The 23,542-nt window shown below is 37.4% G+C and overlaps 1 protein-coding gene across 7 annotated transcripts in view; it reads left to right on the forward strand.

Annotated features, from left to right (window-relative positions):
* The window catches only part of tox2 (TOX high mobility group box family member 2), a 194,356-nt gene that overhangs the window by 104,780 nt on the left and 66,034 nt on the right, over positions 1-23,542 (forward strand). For 4 of the 7 annotated variants that reach the window (XM_067458746.1, XM_067458743.1, XM_067458749.1 and 1 more), the window contains one exon: positions 19,072-19,326. In XM_067458746.1, the coding sequence (XP_067314847.1) occupies positions 19,072-19,326 (255 nt within the window). Of the gene's footprint in view, positions 1-19,068; positions 19,327-23,542 lie in introns of all 7 variants that reach the window. The other 3 variants (XM_067458745.1, XM_067458742.1, XM_067458747.1) reach the window with 1 other exon arrangement.

Consider the following 23,542-nt stretch of genomic DNA (forward strand, 5'->3'; position numbering starts at 1 on the left):
TTTCTGCTTTTAAAACTTATTTTTGCCCCTCAGACTACTGTAATTTGTTTCCGTGGTAATTGACGTTAAGCATCATTCTGTACATAGAGTTATAGACTACAGAACATGCCTGTACCTTTATATGCAAATGACCTCTGTTCTGATTGGTTAACACTTAAATAGTCTAGATGGACCGGTTAGAATATGTATAGTGAAAAGATCAAGATCCCTTCATAAGTCCAGTGTATGATAAGTGAGGTCTGTGTTTGATTGAGTTTGCGCTGTACTGTGACTGGCTGTGATTGGGGATCTGGTGTCATTGGCTCGTTTGCACTGATTAAAGCGTCTTTGTGCCGAATGTAAACTCCCACCGTATGGAGCAGGAGAAATACATGTGTGTGTGTGCGCTGCTCTCCCTGCTGGTCCGAATTACGGCTGAGTACATTACTATGATTTACAACTTCCTCCTGCTGTTTAGATTGAAAAGAAAGAGAGAGAGAGAGAGAGAGAGAGAGAGAGAGAGAGAGAGAGAGAGAGAGAGCCATGGCCTGTCCGCCCTGCCCCCTCGCCCCGTTACCACCACACATCTTTTGTGAAATGAAAACAAAGCACGAGCCTGCCAAAATATTTCTATAGTCGATTGCTGAGCAAGCAGAGAGTCTGTCAGAAAACAAAAGGCGAGAGAGATCGCTGGACGGCCAGATTTGATGCCACAGCAAAACCCACATTCTCTCACAAACCGCCCCGAAGTCTCTGATCAGCGGCTGAATCTCATTAAAGCTCATATTTCACCACGTCATTTATATTTTGCATGAGGACAACAAAGCCAATTTGAGGACCATTAGGATGTTTTGCATTGCATGACATTATTTTCATGGCATCTAAGGACATTTAGACTCAAACTCTAACTACTGTAATGCAATAGTAGTTGCATTTTATTATTTGCATTCTGTTGTTCGTGACCCTTCAGAACACACCAGCCCACCGGTGACATGCATTTGTTGTAATGCTTTTACATTTTAAGGGAAAATGCTTTTTGCAATCTGCAATGAAACTGAATGAGATTGCTGAGCAACATCTGGATGCATTACAGTAATGATCGTTTGGGGTGGTGTGTGTGTGTGTGTGTTATCGTTTGTTCTCTCACTGTTCTGTTATCACATTGCAAAAAAATCCAAACGTGGGCTTCATTTGCTTTGTGCAAAATGTGATTTCTTGCTTCTCTTTTAATGTTAGAGCCGAGTTGTGTGCTAGACGTGCGGTTTCATGAGACTCACCCTGTCAGGCTTTGGCTGTTATAGATTAATATTTCTCTGACACAGAACTGTTAACAAATGTGTCCGAGTGTTTGTTCAAGTCGCTGGTGTTGCCAAGTCCTCTGATATCCTTCATTAGTGCCGAGAGTGATAGTGATGGCCGCTTCAAGTCCTTTATAATCTTTGATATCATCTTTGATATGGTGTGTGTGCAGTGAAAGTGTATCACTTCGCCACTCATATGAAACCTCACTGGCTCATACTGTGTGTGTGTGTGCTGTGTTTATTCATTTTGTTCTGTTTTACTAACACCACACACAGCACTTTAGTGTGCTTGCGGATTAAGATTGAAACTCACATGGAAGCGTCATTTTAGCAACATTTTCCCCGTAAAGAACCAAAACCAAACGTTATTGTCAAAGGATTTCATGCAGCCTCGGTGATCCTGGTGTCTTTGATGTGACTATTTCATAAGAAAACTGCATTATTCCTTTAACGTCTCTTCTGCTCACCAAGGCTGCATTTATTTGATTAAAAATACATCAAAAATTGTGATATATTATTATGATTCAAAATAACCGTTCTCTATGTGAATATATAGTGAAGTGTAATTTATTCCTGTGATCAAAGCTGAATTTATCATCATTACTCCAGTCTTCAGTGTCACTGATCCTTCACTAATCATTCTCATATGAGGATCTGATGATCAACAAACATTTATTATTATTATCAATGTTGAAAACAGTGATATATTTTATTGCTCAGGATTCTTTGATGAACAGAAAGTTCAAAAGAACAGCATTTATTTGAAAGGGAATCTTTTTGTAACATTATAAACGTCACTTTTGATCAATTGAACGCATCAACATCTGACGATAGCTTTATGTAATCTTCTGCTGTTATAAACCGAGAAACACTTTGTTTGTGCCAGAGACGGCATTGCTAAAGTGACATTTGTATTGTCAGACTGCTGACTTGACCTGAAATGTTGTCGAGATGGCAAGTAAAGAGTTGAAGTGTAAAGCGTGATGTTGTTGTCTGGCTTCTTCAATCCAAAACTAAAGCTATGATAGTGTATCAGTGATGCTAAAACAGCACTGCCTTCACATACTCCCTAGGTAGTCAGCTCATTACGTTTGATTCGATTAGCGATTAATGATCCCTTATAAACCCAATTTCTACAGCAATCACACACCATATGCAGTAAGACATACATATATATACGACGTTATATGTATTATGAGTTATGAATATCTGCCTGATGTCCCATCACGTGTCTGTCGCTGTGACCTGTGTGTTCATCATTAGTTTGATTCCCCTCCGCTCTCGTTCTGTCTCTAACGTTCACATTGCTTTTCTCTTCCAGTCCAGTGTGCAGTAATAATGACCTGAGATTTCCCAGAATCCTCTTAATGCTCAAATGGAGCGAGACAGTGTCATTCCCTTTTTCACGATGATTGGCTCATCTTGCTATTTATAGCCGTTATATGAATCATATCAGTATTTTTTGTTGTTGTTGTTATTGACAAAGACACAGAATGAATGTGTATATTTATTGGTCCTTCCCGTCGGCTCATTATACTCCACGTCTCCCCAAACACTCTTATGTTTAATGAAAGAGTTGAGCAAACACAAGCTGTCAATCAAAAACATGAGGCCGGGAAACCTTCAGTCAGATTTCTGAAAGATTTTGATTGAGGTTTCTTCTGCTCACCGAGGCCGATTCATGTCTATCAAACATACTGTAAAAAATTTAATATATATTATTATGACTCAAAATATCTCTTTTCCATGTGAATATATAGTAAAGTGTGATTTATTCCTGTGATCAAAGCTGAATTTATCATCATTACTCCAGTCTTCAGTGTCACTGATCCTTCAATAATCATTCTCATATGAGGATTATGATCAACACACAGTTATGATTATTATCAGTGTTGAAAACATTGGCAAGTTCAAAAGAACATCACTTTCTTGAAATTCCTCTTTACTGTCACTTATGATCGATTTAATGCATCCTTGCTGAATAAATGTATTCATTTATTCAAAAAAATAATAATCTTGTTGAGTGACCATAGATGTCTTTTTTCTTAATGCATATTTTTGGTCTTATTGTGTATGTTTCAAAAGAAAAATGTTAGATTTTTATTTATTTAAATAGTACAATATTACCTATAGGAATAATTCTGCCTTGTTTTCTGGAACTCTAAAAAAATGCAAATGTGGTCAGATTTCTTTTAAAAGAAGTTGCAATGAGAAGGCTGCATTTTTTTTATTATAAATACAGTAAAAAATTTGATATATTATTATGATTCAAATCATCTGTTCTCTATGTGAATATATAGTAAAGTGTGATTTATTCCTGTGATCAAAGCTGAATTTATCATCATTACTCCAGTCTTCAGTGTCACTGATCCTTCACTAATCATTCTCATATGAGGATCTGATGATCAACACACATTTATGATTATTCATAATTTAATTATTCATTTCAAAAGAATAGTTTTATATTTTCTTTGATTTCTATAGTACAATATCCACTATAAGAATAAGAAGTAAATCAGAAGTAAATAAACTGCACATAGCATAACACATAACTTAATGAAAACATTGAGTTGTGAACGATTGTCGATTAACATGCACAGCTGGAAGAAAATAACATGCTAGTTGCCATGACAACGACTCTCATGCTTGTATTGCATGTCTTATTGTGGTATTTTGTTTGCATGTTACAGAAGCAAACCTCATACTGTATTTTATTAAAAGAGCCAGTTCTCGATGCCCGTTCTTAACGTTAATCCAGGTGTTGTGTTACAGTAACGCGACTCCTGCTTTGTCTGACCAGACTGATATGATATTGTTCAGAACGGTGTGTGTGTTCATGCATACGCGTATGAGAGTTGACAACATTGAGGTACAAAAAGAGTGTTTTTTTACTAGACGTTTCCTTCAAGTGCTATTGAACTGTAGAAAATCGACTCCATCGAACTCAGTAGATGAGAATGTAAAGATTTCTGGATATTTCAGACTGTAAATTGGCGCTTGAGCATATGGTGTTTGAGTGAACACATTGAAGGTTAAATGTTTTGCCTCGTCCACATGCTCTGCGAATAATGTAGACTGGAGCAGATGGTATGTAGGCTGCACATTCACTTTATTTATGGGTGAATAAGACTGTGTGTGTGACTGTTGCAATTAGGTTCCATTTAACAGGATATTTATTAATTATCTCAAGCTGCAGACGCCCATAATCCAATCCACTGCTGGTTTGCACATGCCTGTCTAAACGAGCACATATAGAAATGCATAAATAAAGCTAATGATGATTATATGTTAGCATTTTCTGAAGGAAATGTGAGGGGGGCTTGTGCAAAATTTCTGTTTGGTTGCTAGGGTGTTCTGGATGATTGACAGGACGTTGCTAGGGTGGTTTCTCAAGGGAAAACAGTCTAGATACTTCACGCGAACACTGCTAACTATTACAAGGATAGTTCACCCAAAAATTTAAATTCTGTCATTAATTATTCCCTCTCATGTCGTTCCAAACATGCAAGACTTCTTTCAAAAATGTTTGTTTCGTAACTATTTTTTTGATGAAATCAATTAATTTGTGTGTTACGCAGCACGTTTGAGCTTCTCAAGAACCAATGAGGTTCATTCTCGAGTTACGCAGCACGTTTGAGCTTCTTCAAGAACCAATGAGGTTCATTCTCGTGTTACGCAGCACGTCTGAGCTCCTCAAGAACCAATGAGGTTCATTCTCGTGTTACGCAGCACGTTTGAGCTTCTCAAGAACCAATGAGGTTCATTCTCGTGTTACGCAGCACGTTTGAGCTTCTCAAGAACCAATGAGGTTCATTCTCGTGTTACGCAGCACGTTTGAGCTTCTCAAGAACCAATGAGGTTCATTCTCGTGTTACGCAGCACGTTTGAGCTTCTCAAGAACCAATGAGGTTCATTCTCGTGTTACGCAGCACGTTTGAGCTTCTCAAGAACCAATGAGGTTCATTCTCGTGTTACGCAGCACTTTCTGAGCTTCTCAAGAACCAATGAGGTTCATTCTCGAGTTACGCAGCACGTTTGAGCTTCTCAAGAACCAATGAGGTTCATTCTCGTGTTACGCAGCACGTTTGAGCTTCTTCAAGAACCAATGAGGTTCATTCTCGTGTTACGCAGCACGTTTGAACTTCAGCGAGAACCAATGAGGTTCATTCTCGAGTTACGCAGCACGTTTGAGCTTCTCAAGAACCAATGAGGTTCATTCTCGTGTTACGCAGCACGTTTGAGCTTCTTCAAGAACCAATGAGGTTCATTCTCGTGTTACGCAGCACGTTTGAGCTTCTCAAGAACCAATGAGGTTCATTCTCGTGTTACGCAGCACGTTTGAGCTTCTCAAGAACCAATGAGGTTCATTCTCGTGTTACGCAGCACGTTTGAGCTTCTCAAGAACCAATGAGGTTCATTCTCGTGTTACGCAGCACGTTTGAGCTTCTCAAGAACCAATGAGGTTCATTCTCGTGTTACGCAGCACGTTTGAGCTTCTCAAGAACCAATGAGGTTCATTCTCGTGTTACGCAGCACTTTCTGAGCTTCTCAAGAACCAATGAGGTTCATTCTCGAGTTACGCAGCACGTTTGAGCTTCTCAAGAACCAATGAGGTTCATTCTCGAGTTACGCAGCACGTTTGAGCTTCTCAAGAACCAATGAGGTTCATTCTCGTGTTACGCAGCACGTTTGAGCTTCTCAAGAACCAATGAGGTTCATTCTCGAGTTACGCAGCACGTTTGAGCTTCTCAAGAACCAATGAGGTTCATTCTAGAGTTACGCAGCACGTTTGAGCTTCTCAAGAACCAATGAGGTTCATTCTCGTGTTACGCAGCACGTTTGAGCTTCTCAAGAACCAATGAGGTTCATTCTCGAGTTACGCAGCACGTTTGAGCTTCTCAAGAGCCAATGAGGTTCATTCTCGAGTTACGCATCACGTTTGAGCTTCTCAAGAGCCAATGAGGTTCATTCTCGTGTTACGCAGCACGTTTGAGCTTCTCAAGAACCAATGAGGTTCATTCTCGTGTTACGCATCACGATTGAGCTTCTCAAGAGCCAATGAGGTTCATTCTCGTGTTACGCAGCACGTTTGAGCTTCTCAAGAACCAATGAGGTTCATTCTCGTGTTACGCAGCACTTTCTGAGCTTCTCAAGAACCAATGAGGTTCATTCTCGAGTTACGCAGCACGTTTGAGCTTCTCAAGAACCAATGAGGTTCATTCTCGAGTTACGCAGCACGTTTGAGCTTCTCAAGAGCCAATGAGGTTCATTCTCGTGTTACGCAGCACGTTTGAGCTTCTCAAGAACCAATGAGGTTCATTCTCGTGTTACGCAGCACGTTTGAGCTTCTCAAGAACCAATGAGGTTCATTCTCGTGTTACGCAGCACGTTTGAGCTTCTTCAAGAACCAATGAGGTTCATTCTCGTGTTACGCAGCACGTTTGAGCTTCTCAAGAACCAATGAGGTTCATTCTCGAGTAACGCAGCACGTTTGAGCTTCTCAAGAACCAATGAGGTTCATTCTCGTGTTACGCATCACGTTTGAGCTTCTCAAGAGCCAATGAGGTTCATTCTCGTGTTACGCAGCACGTTTGAGCTTCTCAAGAACCAATGAGGTTCATTCTCGTGTTACGCAGCACGTTTGAGCTTCTCAAGAGCCAATGAGGTTCATTCTCGTGTTACGCATCACGATTGAGCTTCTCAAGAGCCAATGAGGTTCATTCTCGTGTTACGCATCACGATTGAGCTTCTCAAGAACCAATGAGGTTCATTCTCGTGTTATGCATCACGATTGAGCTCCTCAAGAACCAATGAGGTTCATTCTCGTGTTATGCATCACGATTGAGCTCCTCAAGAACCAATGAGCTTCATTCTCGTGTTACGCAGCACGTTTGAACTTCAGCGAGAACCAATGAGGTTCATTCTCGTGTTACGCATCACGTTTGAGCTTCTCAAGAACCAATGAGGTTCATTCTCGTGTTATGCATCACGATTGAGCTCCTCAAGAACCAATGAGGTTCATTCTTCAAGTAGGAGGTTCTGTTTATGTTTGCTGATCAATGTTAATATGTGAATAAAAGTCTAAATTAAATCTGTTCATCATATAAAGCGATCGTGTCTCTTCAGAAAATTTGGACTAAACCGCTCAATTCAGATTTACATTTACATATTTGGCAGACGCTTTTATCCAAAGTGACTTACATTGCATTCAAGTCACACAGTTTTACATTATTGTCAGTTCTTGCTTTCCCTGGGAATCGAACCCATGAGCTTGCCGTTGCTAGCGTCACGCTCTACTGGTTGAGCTACAGGAAAGCTTATATGGATTAGTCTCTTTATTATCTATACCTTTGACCCCAAATAACATATTACATTTTTGGAATTGAAAATGCACACATTTATTTTAATTAATTCATTATTTAATGCATTTTCAAATAATTTTTACCTTTGATTCTGTCCTCAAAAGGTTTTGTCATTTTCAGCTCACTTCTGGGGACGATTGTACGTCAATTTGTGTGTCTGGTCTTCGGGTAATTTATGAGGGTGCTGCTGTCCGTCAGCCAAATAAAAACAGATGACGCTCCAAAAACATTGTCTTTGATAAACACACACACACACACACACACACACACACACACACACACACACACACACACACACACACACACACACACACACACACACACACTAACACACACACACACACACACACACACACACACACACACACACACACAGTGAATGGGAATCAGATAAATGTCTTTCTTTGTCTGTCGTTCGGAGGGTTTGTGGGGGATGTGTTTTAGGTTAGATCACTCAGGCATCCATCACCGCATGTCGCTGGAGGTCTACAGAAAAATGCTTATTAGAAAAATCTGTCATTATGCTTTTAAACACACGAGCACATTACATTTGCCTCGCCAAACAAGAAACTTTCAGAGTTTTATTATTTGCACTTGAGTAAGTGTTCCTCCAAGACATTTTACTAATTCAGAAATATTATTTTACGTAACAGGTGAAGCTGTGCCGTTTATTTTAGTTTTAATAAATGTGTATATTAATATAACATTCGAAGCACTCCATCATTTCTCTTTAGAAAGTTTGCCTCCGTTAACTGCTGTATGCTCTGGTTTAAGATCCCTGAAGTGCATTACTGTGGCTCATACATTGAGTTATAGACTTTGTTCATCTAGCTGACGTCTTCTAAAGTGTTTTAGACATGCACCACGGTATTATCCTTTGGACATGTACAATAGTATTACCATAGTAATTTAGAGTGCATCTTAGCACTATCATGGTATTTTTGCCATGCACCGAGATATTATGGCGTTTTGGATGTTTACCATAGTAATACTGTGGTATTTTGTACATGTACAATGGTATTACCATGGTATTTTTGATGTTTACTGTAGTATTACCATGGTATTTTAAACATTTACCATTGACATTATTATCCTTTGGATTTGTACAATGCTATTACCATGGTATTTTGGATTTATACCATGGTATTACTGTGGTACTTTGGACATGTACAGTGGTATTACCATGGTATTTTTTATAGTGCACAATGGCCCTATCATGGCATTTTGGACATGTATGTTTACCGTGTTATTACTGTGGTATATCTGCAATGCACCATGATATTATTGTGGCGTTTTGGATGTGTACATTGGTACTACCATGGTATTTAAAACATTTACCATAACATTTACCATTGCACTACCACAGTATGCACCACAATATTATCATTTTGACATGTACAGTGGTATTACCACAGTATTTTAGATGTATACCATGGTATTACTGTGTTAGTTTAGACATGGACAGTGGTATTACCATAGCATTTTTATGCAACTTGGTTTGCAATGTATTGCCATGGTATTTTATATATTTACCATTGTATTACCATAGTATTTTTGATGTTTGCACCACAGTATTTGGACATGTACATAGTATGGTATTGTACTATAGTATTACCATGGTATTTTAAACATTAGCCATTGACACTATTATCCTTTGGACATGTATAGTGGTATTACCATAGTATTTTAGATGTTTGGTATGGCATTACTGTGGTAGTTTAGACATGTACAGTGGTATTACCATAGTATTTTTGATGTTTGCACCACAGTGTTTGGAAATGTACAATGTTTACTATAGTATTACCACGGTATTTCAAACATTAACCATTGACACTTATCCTTTGGACATGTACAGTGGTATTACAGTGGTATTACCATAGTATTTTAGAGTGCATCATGGCACTATCATGATATTTTGACTTATTTGGGGTATTTCTGCCATTTACCATGGTAATACTATTATATTTTCACCTGCTGGACAATAAAATGTGATAAAATCCCACACTGAATTGGAACCCGAGCCATATCTTGATGCCCTTCAGAGGCGTGCGATTAGGTTTTGCACATGCAAACACTCGTATCTTCATTAGAACATGTAAAAGTGTAGATGTGGAAATATAATGGTCTTAATAAGCCAGATCGAAATAGATTTATGTCTGAATGGCATCTGTTGTGTTAAGACTGAAGCTCGCACACTCATATGGTTGGATTTCTAATCAGCCCAACAGCGTACAATGGCTTTAAATTGATGCCAGAGATAGTTGGACGCCTTCCCAACCTGAGAAAAAACTCTTCTCTTTTCATTATTCCATCATTTACGCCAACTAGCCGTTCATCTGTTTATGAAAACAGAAGGCGTTTGGTTTGTGTGCGTTTGCATACGATCACATGCACAAATGTGTGCGCTTGAGTCGACTTTCCAGCGGCCTGTTCTGAGCGTCGTAAATATTCCCAGGAATTTGATAGCGTTGGTTTCAGAGTGGCGTCCCCTCTTCAGTTAATGAAAGCTACAAATTGAAACCCTCAAACTCAATGCAAACGGCATCTTGCATCCAAATTGAGTTCTAATATCCTTGAAAATTGGACGGAGAGATTGAGGAGGAGCAGGAAAATGGAAAAAGCAGCAAACAAAGAGAGGAGAAAAACATTTGTCTTATTACCAACTGCTTTGACTGTTGCGACGAACCTTTGAAGAGCAGCTTCTACATGCATTAAATGTGTAATACATATAATCACATCCTGAAGTCAGGCGGATGAATTATGTATTTTTCCAAACCATTCGACATGGCGCCACCTTGAGATTTACATTTTATCGCCAAGGACGTTCTGCTACTTTTGACAAACGTCCCGTCCCCTCCTGGTTTCACCACAAAACATTCACTGAGTCCATTGTTAGCATTTATCCCTAAAATCAGCATGACGTGGAGGATTTGATGAGCGCGGCCTTTCATGCGCAGGAGAGGTGTGATGAGTCAGCCGCTCTGAATGGAGCTTCAGGTAATGGAGTTTCATCTGCAGATCTCGTCCGTTTAATGTGCATCATCTGACATCTGCTCATGCTCTTTTCCTTACAATAATGTACCAGGGTACCATGCGGTATAAATATGGTAAACTTTCAAAAAGTTACAGAAAGTTACACGGTACTAGAGTGGCATATTGGGCGCGCACAGTGGTATTACCGTGGTAATTTGGGCATTTACTATGGTAGTTCCCTGGTGTTTTGGATGCTCGCCATGATATTAGTTTAGTATTTTAGAGGTTTCCTGTAGTATTACCATGGTATTTTAAACATTAACCATTGACAGAAATATCCTTTGGACATGTGGTATTACCATAGTCATTTGGGCATTTACTATGGTACTTCGCTTGTGTTTTGGAGGCTCGCCATGATATTAGTGTGGTATTTTAGAGGTTTACTATAGTATTACCATGGTACTTTAAACATGTCCAACGGATATTACTGTCGTTTGTTCATGTGGCTTTGCCACAGTATTTTGGATGCATACCGTTGTATAAACCGTGGTAATTTGGGCATTTACTATGGTACTTCCCTGGTGTTTTGGATGCTCGCCATGATATTAGTTTAGTATTTTAGAGGTTTCCTGTAGTATTACCATGGTATTTTAAACATGAACAATTGACATTATTATGCTTTGGACATGTGGTGTTGCCAGAGTATTTTGGTATTTTAGAAGTTTACTATAGTATTACCATGGTACTTTAAACATGTCCAACGGATATTACTGTCATTTGTTCATGTGGCTTTGCCTACTATGGTACTTTGCTGGTGTTTTGGATGTGCTCCATGATATTAGTGTGGTATTTTAGAAGTTTACTATAGTATTACCATGCTATTTTAAACATTAACAATTGACATTGTTATCATTTGGACATGTGGTATTGCCTAAGTATTTTGGATGTATACCATGGTATAAACCGTGGTAATTTGGGCATTTACTATGGTACTTCCCTGTTGTTTTGGATATGCCCCATGATATTAGTGTGGTATTTTAGATCTTTACTGTACTATTACCATGCTATTTTAAACATTAACCATTGACAGTATTATCCTTTTGACATGTACAGTGGTATTGCCATTGTATTTTGGATGTATACCATGGTATTACTGTGGTATTTTGGACATGTAGAGTGGTATTACCATGGTATTGTAGATGTGCGCCTTGGCACCATCATGGTATTTTGGACTTGTAAGTTTACAGTGTTGTTATTGTAGTATTTCTGCCATTTACTTTGGTGATACCATAGTATTTTGGATGTGTAACATAGTATTACATTGGTATTTAAACTATCCTTTGGACAGTACAATGGTTTTACCATATTTTGGATGTATATTGTGGTATTAATGTGGTATGGTTGATGTGTGGTATTTTGGTAATTTACCATATTATTTTGGACGTATACCATAACATTACCATTGTAGATGTGTACAAGGGTTTTTCCACAGTATTTTAGACATGAACAATGGTAATACCAAGGTATTTTGGATGTGCAGCATATATTGCTGTGGTATTATGGTCTTTTTGATGTTTACGATGGTGGTTCCATAGTATTTTTGATGTTTGCACCACAGTATTATCCTTTGGACATATACAATGGCATTAGCATACTATTTTAGAGTGCACCATGGCACTATCATGGTATTTAGGAGATTTAAGTTGGCTGTGTTATTACTGTGGTATTTCTGCCATGCACAATGGTATTACCATGGTATTTTAAATATTTACCATTGATACCATAATATTTTGGATGTATACCATGGTATTACTGTGATATGTTTGATGTGAACTGTGGTAGTACTGTGGTATTTTGGTAATTTAACATGGTACTACTGTATTTTTATATTACCATGGTATTTTGAGCTATGGTATCACAGTGGCATTTTATATGAATACTTTGGTTTTGCCATAGTATTTTAGATGTGCACCATTGTATTACCGTGGTATTTTGGATGTGTACTGTGGTATTGGTATATTTATACCTATTATGGTACTACCGTATTTTGTGGGCATATGTTTTGAGCTATGGTATCACTTTGGCATTTTATATGAATACCATGGTTTTTCCATAGTACACTCTTAGAAGAAAAGGTTCTATATAGAACCCATTTTAAGTGCCAAAAGGGTTCTTTCTTGTCATTTTAGAGCCTTTTTAGCACAAAAGGTTCTTTGGATTTGAGTAAACTCAAAAAAGCACTGCAAAAATGCATTTCTTATTTAGTATTTTTGTCTTGTTTCTAGTATATCTAAAAATTCTTACATTAAGAAACATTTACTAGACTAGTAAAAATTATTGTTTTGTTTTGGTAAAAAAAAATAACTCAAAATTAGGAGAGTTTTTGCTTAAAATAAGATAAATAATCTGCCAGTTGTGTAAGTAAAATAATGTTGTTTAAAGATTTTTTACCTTATTTTAAGCAAAAACTCTCTTTATTTTTTCCCAAAACAAGACAATTACTTTTGCTTGTCTAGTAAATACTTCTTTTTTTAAGAATTTGTAGATGTTTGGACTAGAAACAAGACAAAAATACTAAGTAAGAAAAGCATTTTTTGCGGTGAACCTTTTAGGGGTTCCTTATACGTAGCGCCGATTGAACCTTTTAAGGTTTTATAGCACCTTTTCTTCTAAAAGTGAAAATATATTTTGGACATGTACAAGGTTATTACCATGGTATTTTGGATGAGTACTGGGGTATTTTTGCACAAGGCAAATATTTTAATAAATAGGTATATTTTAAGTAGCAATTACTGTACGGCCACAGTATGCTGTTTTGTTTCTACACTCTCAGAAAAAAAGGTACAGCGCTGTCACTGGGGCGGTACCCTAAGGTACAAAAGCGAAAAGGTACATCTCTGTACCTTACTCACCCCTAAATGGTACATATCAGTACTTTAAGAGTGCATAGTAGTACCTTTTCGGGTTTGTACTTTAGGGTACCGCCCCAGTGACAGCACTGTACCTTTTTTTCTGACAGTGTCACGTTTCATTTTTGTTTACTTTCATATGATAAACATCACATTAATGTCATGATAACCTGTCATATAGTACATATTAGTACATTAAAAGGTACATATCAGTACTTTAAGAGTGCAAAGTAGTACCATAATGGTACATAGTAGAACCTTAACGGTACATAGTAGTACCTTTTTGGGTTTGTACCTTAGGGTACCGCCCCAGTGACAGCTTCTTTTCTGACAGTGTAAGCAAGGTGTACCCTTGTATTAGCATCCGGCACGATCAGAGAAGTTTTGTCATGAGGTAATATCCATGTTTGAGTTTTTACCGCGGTGCTGCATCTGCTGACACTGACGGAGGTTGGTTTCGTCTGCGTTTAGCGAGGTGAATGTGTGATCGTACTGTAGGAGAATTCTCCTGAGGAGCCGACGACAGTCTCTCTTCACACAATAGCTGCTCGCCCCACTGTTTACAACACACAATTTAGTTTCCTTCCAACAATTATGAGGGAAATTGAATCTCAGGAAATGTTCATTTTCACATCCATTAGAGCGGACAATAACAGGGGAGGCCCTGAAGCCCACAAAGACATCTGTCTTCAAAGACTCGCAGAACTATATGGAAGATTAATATCCAGCCCGGCAACTCCAGCGCATGTCCGAGCAAATCACATAATATCTGCTAATCTCTGAACCAAAAATCACCAATGAGATCTCTGTCTGAACCAAAGAATGAGAACAAATAACCAGATCCATGTGCTCCGCAGATAAAGACTGAACTGTCTCAAACTGTGAGTTACTTTTCCTCTAGTCGTCCTCTTTTAGAGAAACATCTGACATCTTTTTTTATTTTTTTTTTAAATTGAGAATATGGAGCTCAATTGTATTCAACGGCCCAAACTGAGCAAAAATATGCTCAGATGCTGACATTTATATAGACAAAAAATGAAAGTCTGATGATTGTACACTCTAAAAAATGCTATGTTAAAAACAACCCGAGTTGGGTTGAAAATGGACAAACCCAGAAATTGGGTTGTTTTAACCCAGTTAATGTCCATTTTCAACCCAACTTGGGTTGTTTTTAACCCAGCATTATTTGGAGTGTAATGTAAATCAATGAGAACTTTATAACAGTAACAGAACTTTATATACTTGCATAAAATGCATATAAATATCTGCAAATAATGTATTAGTAAGATGATATTTAAATGCATAATTTATGATCAAAACTGTAGTTTAAAAAATATATAATGCAATGCAATGTAATGATTATTGACAGATGAACTAATAAACTTTCCTAATGGCTGATGATCACATTTGATACTCATAATTTTTCCTAAAATAATGTATGTATAATCAAGTTACCCGAAGTTGTTTCAGTCCAGTAAGTGTTCATCTTAAATAATATTAGTAATATTAGTAATATTTTAAGATTAACACTTCAGGACACTGAACACTGAAAGGTTTGGGATTGATCAGACTTTATTAATGGGTCTTTTTTTTATTTCATTTCTTATATATTTATTTTTTATTATTATCTTTTTATTTTCATTTTATTTTATTTATGAATTGTATTTGAACATACATTTATTTTAATTTTATTTATTTGAATGTTATATTTTAATATAATTTATTTTTTTATCTTTATTTTTATTATCATTTTTTATTTTATTTATTAATTGTATTTGCACATATATTTATTTTTATTTTATTTATTATATTTGAACATATATAAAATAAAAATATAACCTATGTTTAAATAAACAAAGGTTAGTTATTCACGTTTTTAATGGCTTTTATTTTATGATTTTATGAATTGTATTTGAACATATATTTATTTTAATTTTTAAAACATGTTATTTTTTATTTTATTTTTTGTATATTAATGTGTATAAAATAATAATAATAAACAATTTATGTTCAAATAAAATAAATAAATAAATACAACTTATGCACAAACATACAAACCCGATTCCAAAAAGGTTGGGACACTGTGCAAACTTTGAATAAATGTGGAAGTGTCAAATTTCAATATTTTATTCAGAATACAACATAGATGACATATCAAATATTTAAAGTAAGAAAATGTATATTTCAAGGGGAAAATAAGCTGATTTTAAATTTCATGGCATCAACACATCTCACAAAAGTTGGGCTAAGGCTATGTTTACCACTGTGTGGCGTCCCCTCTTCTTTTTATATCAGTCTGCAAACGTCTGGGGACTGAGGAGAGTTGCTCAAGTTTAGGAATAGGAATGTTGTCCCATTCTTGTATAGTAAATGCTTCTAGTTGCTCAACTGTCTTAGTTCTTCTTTGTCGCATCTTCTTCTTTATGATGCGCAAAATGTTTTCTATATGTGAAAGATCGGGACTGCAGGCTGGCCATTTCAGTGCCGGATCCTTCTTCTCCGCAGCCATGATGTTGTAATTGATGCAGTCTGTGGTCTGGCATTGCCATGTTGGAAAATGCAAGGTCTTCCCTGAAAGAGACGACGTCTGGATAAGAGCATATGTTGTTCTAGAACTTGGATATACCTTCAGCATTGATGGTGCCTTTCCAGATGTGTAAGCTGCCCATGCCACACACACTCATAAACCCCATACCATCAGAGATGCAGCTTCTGAGCGCTGAGAACAACTTGGGTTGTCCTCGTCCTCTTTAGTCCGGATGACAACATGGCGTCCCGGGTTTTCCAACAAGAACTTAAATTTTGATTCGTCTGACCACAGAACAGTTTTTCACTTTGCCACAGTCCATTTTAAAACGAGCCTTGGCCCAGAGAAAACGCCTGCGCTTCTGGATTATGTTTAGATATGGCTTCTTTTTGACCTATAGAGTTTTAGCCGGCAACGGCGAATGGCACGGTGAATTGTGTTCACCAATGTTTTCTGGAAGTATTCCTGAGCCCATGTTGTGATCTCCATTACAGTATCATTCCTGTATGTGATGCAGTGCCGTCTAAGGGCTGAAGATCACAGGCATCCAGTATGGTCTTCTGGCCTTGACCCTTAAACACAGAGATTGTTCCAGATTCTCTGAATCTTTGGATGATATTATGCACTGTAGATGATGATAACTTCAAACTCTTTGCAAATTTTTCTCTGAGAAACTCCTTTCTGATATCGCTCCACTATTGTTCGCCGCAGCTTTGGGGGAATTGGTGATCCTCATCTTGTCTTCTGAGAGACTCTGCCACTCTGAGAGGCTCTTTTTATACCCAATCATGTCGCCAATTGACCTAATAAGTTGCAAATTGGTCCTCCAGCTGTTCCTTATATGTGCTTTAACTTTTCTCTCATGAAATTAAAAGTGATTTTTCTTCTTAATTTGTAGTGTCCCAACGTTTTTGGGAATCGGGTTTGTGATAATACTTACAAGTACAAGTTTCTTCAGTCATGTCAATATTTCTCATGAAATATTACTAATAATATAGAAGTTATTCTTACGTTTACTCACGAAAGTCTGTGTAGATTTCATAAAGACACGAGCTAAAGGACATTTGGATAATTAAACTATATGACTTATACTGTCTAAACTGGTCTAAACTGTCCACCTGAGGTTCATCACATCATCACGTGTATGACAAACAGAAGCTTTATGAGCAATGGAAATGTTCTTCTGAGCGAGTAAGTCTCTTTCTTAAAGCAGCGTTTAGCGTTTTATCCTTGTGGAGGCGCTCGGACGGATGATATATTTAGGAGAAGTTTGTGATTTGAGTAATGCGCCGCGGCAGCAAGGTGAAATCTGAGGCCCAATCCTCGTCTCGCTCTTCTCCACGGCCGTGCATTTGCTAAAAGTATTTGTTTGCAAGATAAATGGCCGTTCTCCAGGCGAAGATGACAGGCAACACAAAGATGATATTGAATTGATTTCTGAAATGTTGCAGAACTGACTGTTTGATGTATACGGGCAGACATGAATCATAAAAATTCTATTAAAAAAGCTCTTGAATGGTTGACAGCGGAATATTATTTCTGATGATTAATTTGACTCAGTCATTATGGACGGGGCTCCAGTCAGATCGCCTCCTACAAAATTGCTTTTCATTCCCTATTGAATACACACTCTCTCTCTCTCTCTCTCTCTCTCTCTCTCTCTCTCTCTCTCTCTCTCTCTCTCTCTCTCTCTCTCGTAGAGGTATACCATGTATGTATCTGTGTGTGTGTGTGTGTGTGTGTAAAAACACCAGAGCCAATCACAAACTTTAGCGTTATGAAAACATGGTCTGCGCTTCCAAAAGTTGATTTTGATAATGCCATATTTTCCGCAACTTTGTGATTCCAAAGCCAGATCGGAAGCTGCCAACTTACACACGTCCAAAAAATAGATTCTTACTTGTTTATCTACATAATATTTATATAATTGTGTTTATGCCTCTGTTCACAAAGTAATTAGGCAAGCATTATGTCTACTGTTGCTCATACTTACAGAAAGGTTTGGGATCGATCAGATGTTTTTTAAAAGTTTTGATTTTATTTTATTTTATTAATTGTATTTGAATATTTTTATATTTTATTTGTTCAGTTTATTTAAACATAAGTAAAAAAAATATTTCATGTTTAAAATAATAATAAATACAACATGTTTATAAAAAAAAATATATATATATATATATATATATTAAAAATAAAAATAACGTCCAAATACAACAAATGAAGTAAAATAAAATAAATTACACCTTACAGGTACACTGTATAAAAACGTGTATTCAGCCAACTAAAACGTGATCAGTCACTAGAAAATTTTCAATTGGAGACTTGAATTTTTCTTACAGTGTATGTCAAAATAAATTAAACAAAAAAGAAAATTATAAATTTTATTGATTGATTGGACGGTTGGTCAATTGATTGATTGGTCGATTGATTGATTGATTGATTGGTCGATTGATTGATTGGTTGGTTGATTTATCGATTGATTGGTCGGTTGGTCTATTGATTGATTGGTCGGTTGGTCTATGTTGGTCGATTGATTGATTGACTGGTCGATTGATTGATCGGTTGATTGATTGATTGGTCGATTGATTGATTGACTGATTGGTCGGTTGGTCGATTGATTGATTGGTCAGTTGGTCGATTGATTGATTGATTGATTGATTGATTGATTGATTGATTGGTCGGTTGGTCGATTGGTTGGTCGATTGATTGATTGACTGGTCGATTGATTGATCGGTTGATTGATTGATTGGTCGATTGATTGATTGACTGATTGGTCGGTTGGTTGATTTATTGATTGATTGACTGATTGATTGATTGATTGATTGATTGATTGATTGATTGATTGATTGATTGATTGATTGGTCGGTTGATTGATTGATCGGTCGGTCGATCGATCGGTAGATTGATTGGTTGGTTGGTCGATTGATTGGTTGGTTGGTTGATTGATTGTTTGAATTTGCTCACATTATCTCATTATCCTCAGACGATGTAAAGATGATTGTCTCTTTATTCCTCAGCAGAATTACTCAGGCCACGGAGGGGGCAGCGGGAATGGTGGAGGGGGGGACGAGGATTACGAGATCCCCCCTATAACCCCCCCGAATCACCCCGAGCCGCCCCTGCTGCACCTGATGGACCCCGAATCCAGCTACCTGTGTCACTCCATCCCTCACAACGGCCTGATCAACCCGTACTCTTACCCCGAGCTGCCCGCCCTCATGATGTCCAACATGCTGGCCCAGGACGGACACCTGCTGTCCAGCCAAATGCCCTCGGTGAGTCCCTGCTCACTCCCACACACACAAAGCCCCTTCCAAACTCATGACGTGGATTTATGAGAGCAGCACCACATTTATCCTTTGTGCATTACACAGTCCCATAATGCACTGCAATCTAGGTCTGATGCTGCGTTCACACCAAATGCGAATTGAATGTCAAAATCCCATCTACCACGTGTAGTGTGACCAAGCGGCAACCTCCAAGCCAAGCTATCTCTCTTGAAGCCAATACGGAAGTCATTTAAACTGCAATTCATCGACTGGCCACTAGAGCGGCTCCAGAAGGAGCAGAATCTCATTAAGCCTCATGTTAAAATGCCCAACTTTACAGCAGAAAAACACATGTTTACAGCCTGGTACAAATTGTGGTTTTGGTCTATACGGCTAATTTTGCCCTTCATGACAACTGTGAGGGGGTGAATATTTGTATAACTTGTTCGTTTACATTATATAAAGCCTTGAAGTTCTGCATAATTAATCCACATTAAAGGCACTCCAGGAGAAATATGTCATAAAACACCACTCTGCCTCTTTTCATTTAAAAAAAATTAAGCATTAACAGCCACGCAAATGTGGTTCAGCCAACACACTACCTGGATTATCTTCACTGCATGTATATTTAAATATCCTTCAAAAAAATATAGTTATGAAACTTCACTTTGCCCTCAGTCAAAATTATTTGGTAGACAACAATAGATTCATTAGACCAAAGATCGCCCTTTAGATGTACACAAGACAAATTATATGTCATGTTTAATCACTCCAGAGAGATCCAAGCCAGTGGCAAACGGCAGGCGGACGGGCTGAGGAAAGCGTGCTCTCGCCGGGGTTAACGAGCGCTGATCGCCCGCTGATCGCCTGGATCTCACAACTCAAAAAAACACAAGATTAGATTTTTTAAATAGGCGCTGTCTTTATAAATAAACCACATTTTAGCTTTAAACAACTACATTATCAACTGAATAGCATTAAAACTACATTTAGTGGCAAAATATAGTATTTTTAAATTATGCAGTTTCTCATCACGTCACTTTACCACGTGACCGCAGCGAGCAGGCTCCAGATTCGTTAATGTGCCGCAATTAACGCCAAAGTTCAGATTTTTCAACATGGGCATTAGACATGATTTCGCTTCAAACGCGTGAATGCACAAATCACACCACTCACGTGAAACGCGCAATACGCTCAATTTGCACCCAATTCGCAAGAGTGAGGCGGAATCGCGTCCATCGCGCCGCAGGACCTCCAGATGCGCATCAATGCGCCTTTCCATTGACTTAACATGGAAATCATTCGCTCCAAACGCTCAATTCGCGTCCAGTGTGAATGTACCATGGCATATGAAAATCAGTCCTGAAAATGATCAATAAAAATAGGCCCATTTATTCAACCTCTTCAAACCCATTTTGGTTTATTATTATCAACAGTAGCGTTGTTTGGGGTCTGGTTTCGAGATCTGGCAAGTGCAAAACTGTGTGTCAAAATAGTATGTATAAGTTCAGTTCATATACACAATTATTAAAATTCTATATAAATATTTATTAAATATTATATTTTTGTAATATTTTATACATATATTTTATTTTAAGTATATTTAAATACTTTTACAGTGAAAAATACATTTTTCAGTTGGCCTAATTGAATTTCAGTGAATTAAATTGCATCAATTCACAGAAAATTTAATATGGCAAACTGAAAAATTTAGATGTGATCAGTCACTAGAAAAATTTCATTTGGAGATCTGATTTTTTTTTTTTTTTTAAGTGTACTGATTAAAAGATATATGTATTTTCTCTGTATTTTGTCCATAAATGTTTATTAAGACCAAATTATCATACATTTATAAATTTGACAGCTTTAGCTCAGTTCATGTACATAGTTGTTATATTCACTTATTACAATGTATTAATTATTAATAGGGATGCACAATAAATTGGCCACCTTATCGGTATCAGCCGATATATATGTTCATTTTTAATGTAAAGAAATATTTTTTTGTAATCAGGCTAGCAAAAATTGTAGATTTATCGGCCATTATATATCGGATTAAAGATAAATATAAAGAATTATGGGTATCAATCTAAATAGTGCATCCTTAAATAAAACAATGAATATAATTGTTAATATTGTATGTACGTTTTTATTTATTACGTTTTAAATATTTATAATTTGTATTAATAATATGTATTTACAGCAGAATATGTTAATTAAGTATATCGTTGGTCTGTATCTTCTAGTTTTCTGTACCAATTAAAACAATCACCGGATGGCAATATGCATATGTAAATGATATGCAGATGAGGTTTTCATAATTAAAAATGCAGTGTATGCGCCATATTTGGTATTTCCAGGAGAAATCCGGCTGGAGGGTAAAGCTTGTGCTTCTTCAGTTTGCTGTGATTTAAGAATCGGAAAGGTTAAAGGTGCACTATGCAACTTTCCGTCCACTGGAGGGCGCTTATTCAAAACAAAGGCGTAGTTTGATGACGCCAAGTGTGAGCGCAGTATCTTGGGACATGTGGTCTTCACCTCACAGCCGGTGGAAAATAGGACTCGGGCAGAAATCATGTTCATGGATGCGGTTATTAACGTTACTGTAGTGTAAAGCAGAGCAGGAGCGAGTGTTGAGGAGCTGAGCACGGCCGCTGGAGCGATTGGTTATTAACGTTACTGTAGTGAAGCAGAGCAGGACCGAGTGTTGAGGAGCTGAGCACGGCCGCTGGAGCGATTGGTTATTAACGTTACTGTAGTGAAGCAGAGCAGGACCGAGTGTTGTGGAGCTGAGCACGGCCGCTGGAGCGATTGTTACACAAACACACATGGCTCGCGAACACCGGGACTTTTATTATGACGGGACGGGACACAGTCACGGGGGGCCCGCACTTTTCCGCTCTTCCAGTTATGATTATGAGAGGTAATGCAGACTTGCTTATCATATTAGATACATTTAAGTGTGTTTAAAATGATGTTATGACGTTACTCTGTGCGTTCACATGTTCACACTGCTAAGAGTAAAGCGCTCCTGTCAAATAAAACCCGAAACCGAGGGTAGCGCAGATATGACGCAATTGACCGTCGACTCCCTCAAACGCTATGCTGACACGTCCCGGCTCCTTCGTTAAAATAGCAATTTTCTCACAATTTACAAATAGTTGGAAACATTTTGAGATATTGTAAGTACTCAACTGAACAAAATATATAACACTGGCCTAGTGATTTTTATATATTTTACTGCAAAAATACTACATGCACCTTTAAACACTTATCGTTTCAGCTGATCCTCTGATTGGCTGTTCTAGCGTCACAGAATGAAGAGATGAATGAAGCGAGAGCTGCAGACGACTGATCAGTGAACTGACCACATCAGGCCTTTAGTCTCACTAATTGCATTGTAAGAGCGAGAGATGATGTAGACGCATCAGTCGCTGTCAGTCCGTCTGTGTCACTGAGGGTTTGTGGGTAAATTCATCAGTCAGGCTTCTTTGTTCGTCCATTACGCTCTGCTCCTCCTCCTCCTCGTATCCAGAGCTCATTACTTGCTGTTTTGTTGCTTAACACAGACTCTGAGGGCCATAAAGAAACATCAGGAGTGTCGTCAAATCTGCCATCTGTGGAAACTCCCTAATAAAGTGAAGAAATGCACACAACAGGACTCTGGGAGAACACTGGGATGAATCCCGCTCTTTAACAGTGCCATAGGGAATTATAGTTAAATAAATAATAAATATTAAAAAAAAGTAATGGAAATAAAATATATTATATATTTATGTATATATTAGTGCTCTCATATAAATGAATCATGATTAATCACATCTAACATAAAAGTTGTCTGTGTGTGTGTGTGTGTGTGTGTGTGTGTGTGTGTGTGTGTGTGTGTGTGTGTGTGTGTGTGTGTGTATATGTATATATATATATATATATATATATATTTATTAATATTAATCAGATAATTATATATATATATAAATAAACACACACACACACACACACAGTATATTAGGTTAAAACATAAACATAACAAAATTACTAGAAATTTTATAAGTTGAAGTTTGATGTCCTACCAAAAACTAATAAAACTAAATCTGAAATAAAAATAAATTAGAGCTTTGAAAATATACATATTTTTTTAAAATAATAATAATCACTTTAATCGTATTTCTTACTATTGATTTTGTAACTAAAACTATTAAAATGTAAAAATGTTACAGTAAAT

The sequence above is a fragment of the Pseudorasbora parva genome, chromosome 12 (assembly GCF_024679245.1).
Source record: "Pseudorasbora parva isolate DD20220531a chromosome 12, ASM2467924v1, whole genome shotgun sequence".
NCBI lineage: Eukaryota > Metazoa > Chordata > Actinopteri > Cypriniformes > Gobionidae > Pseudorasbora > Pseudorasbora parva.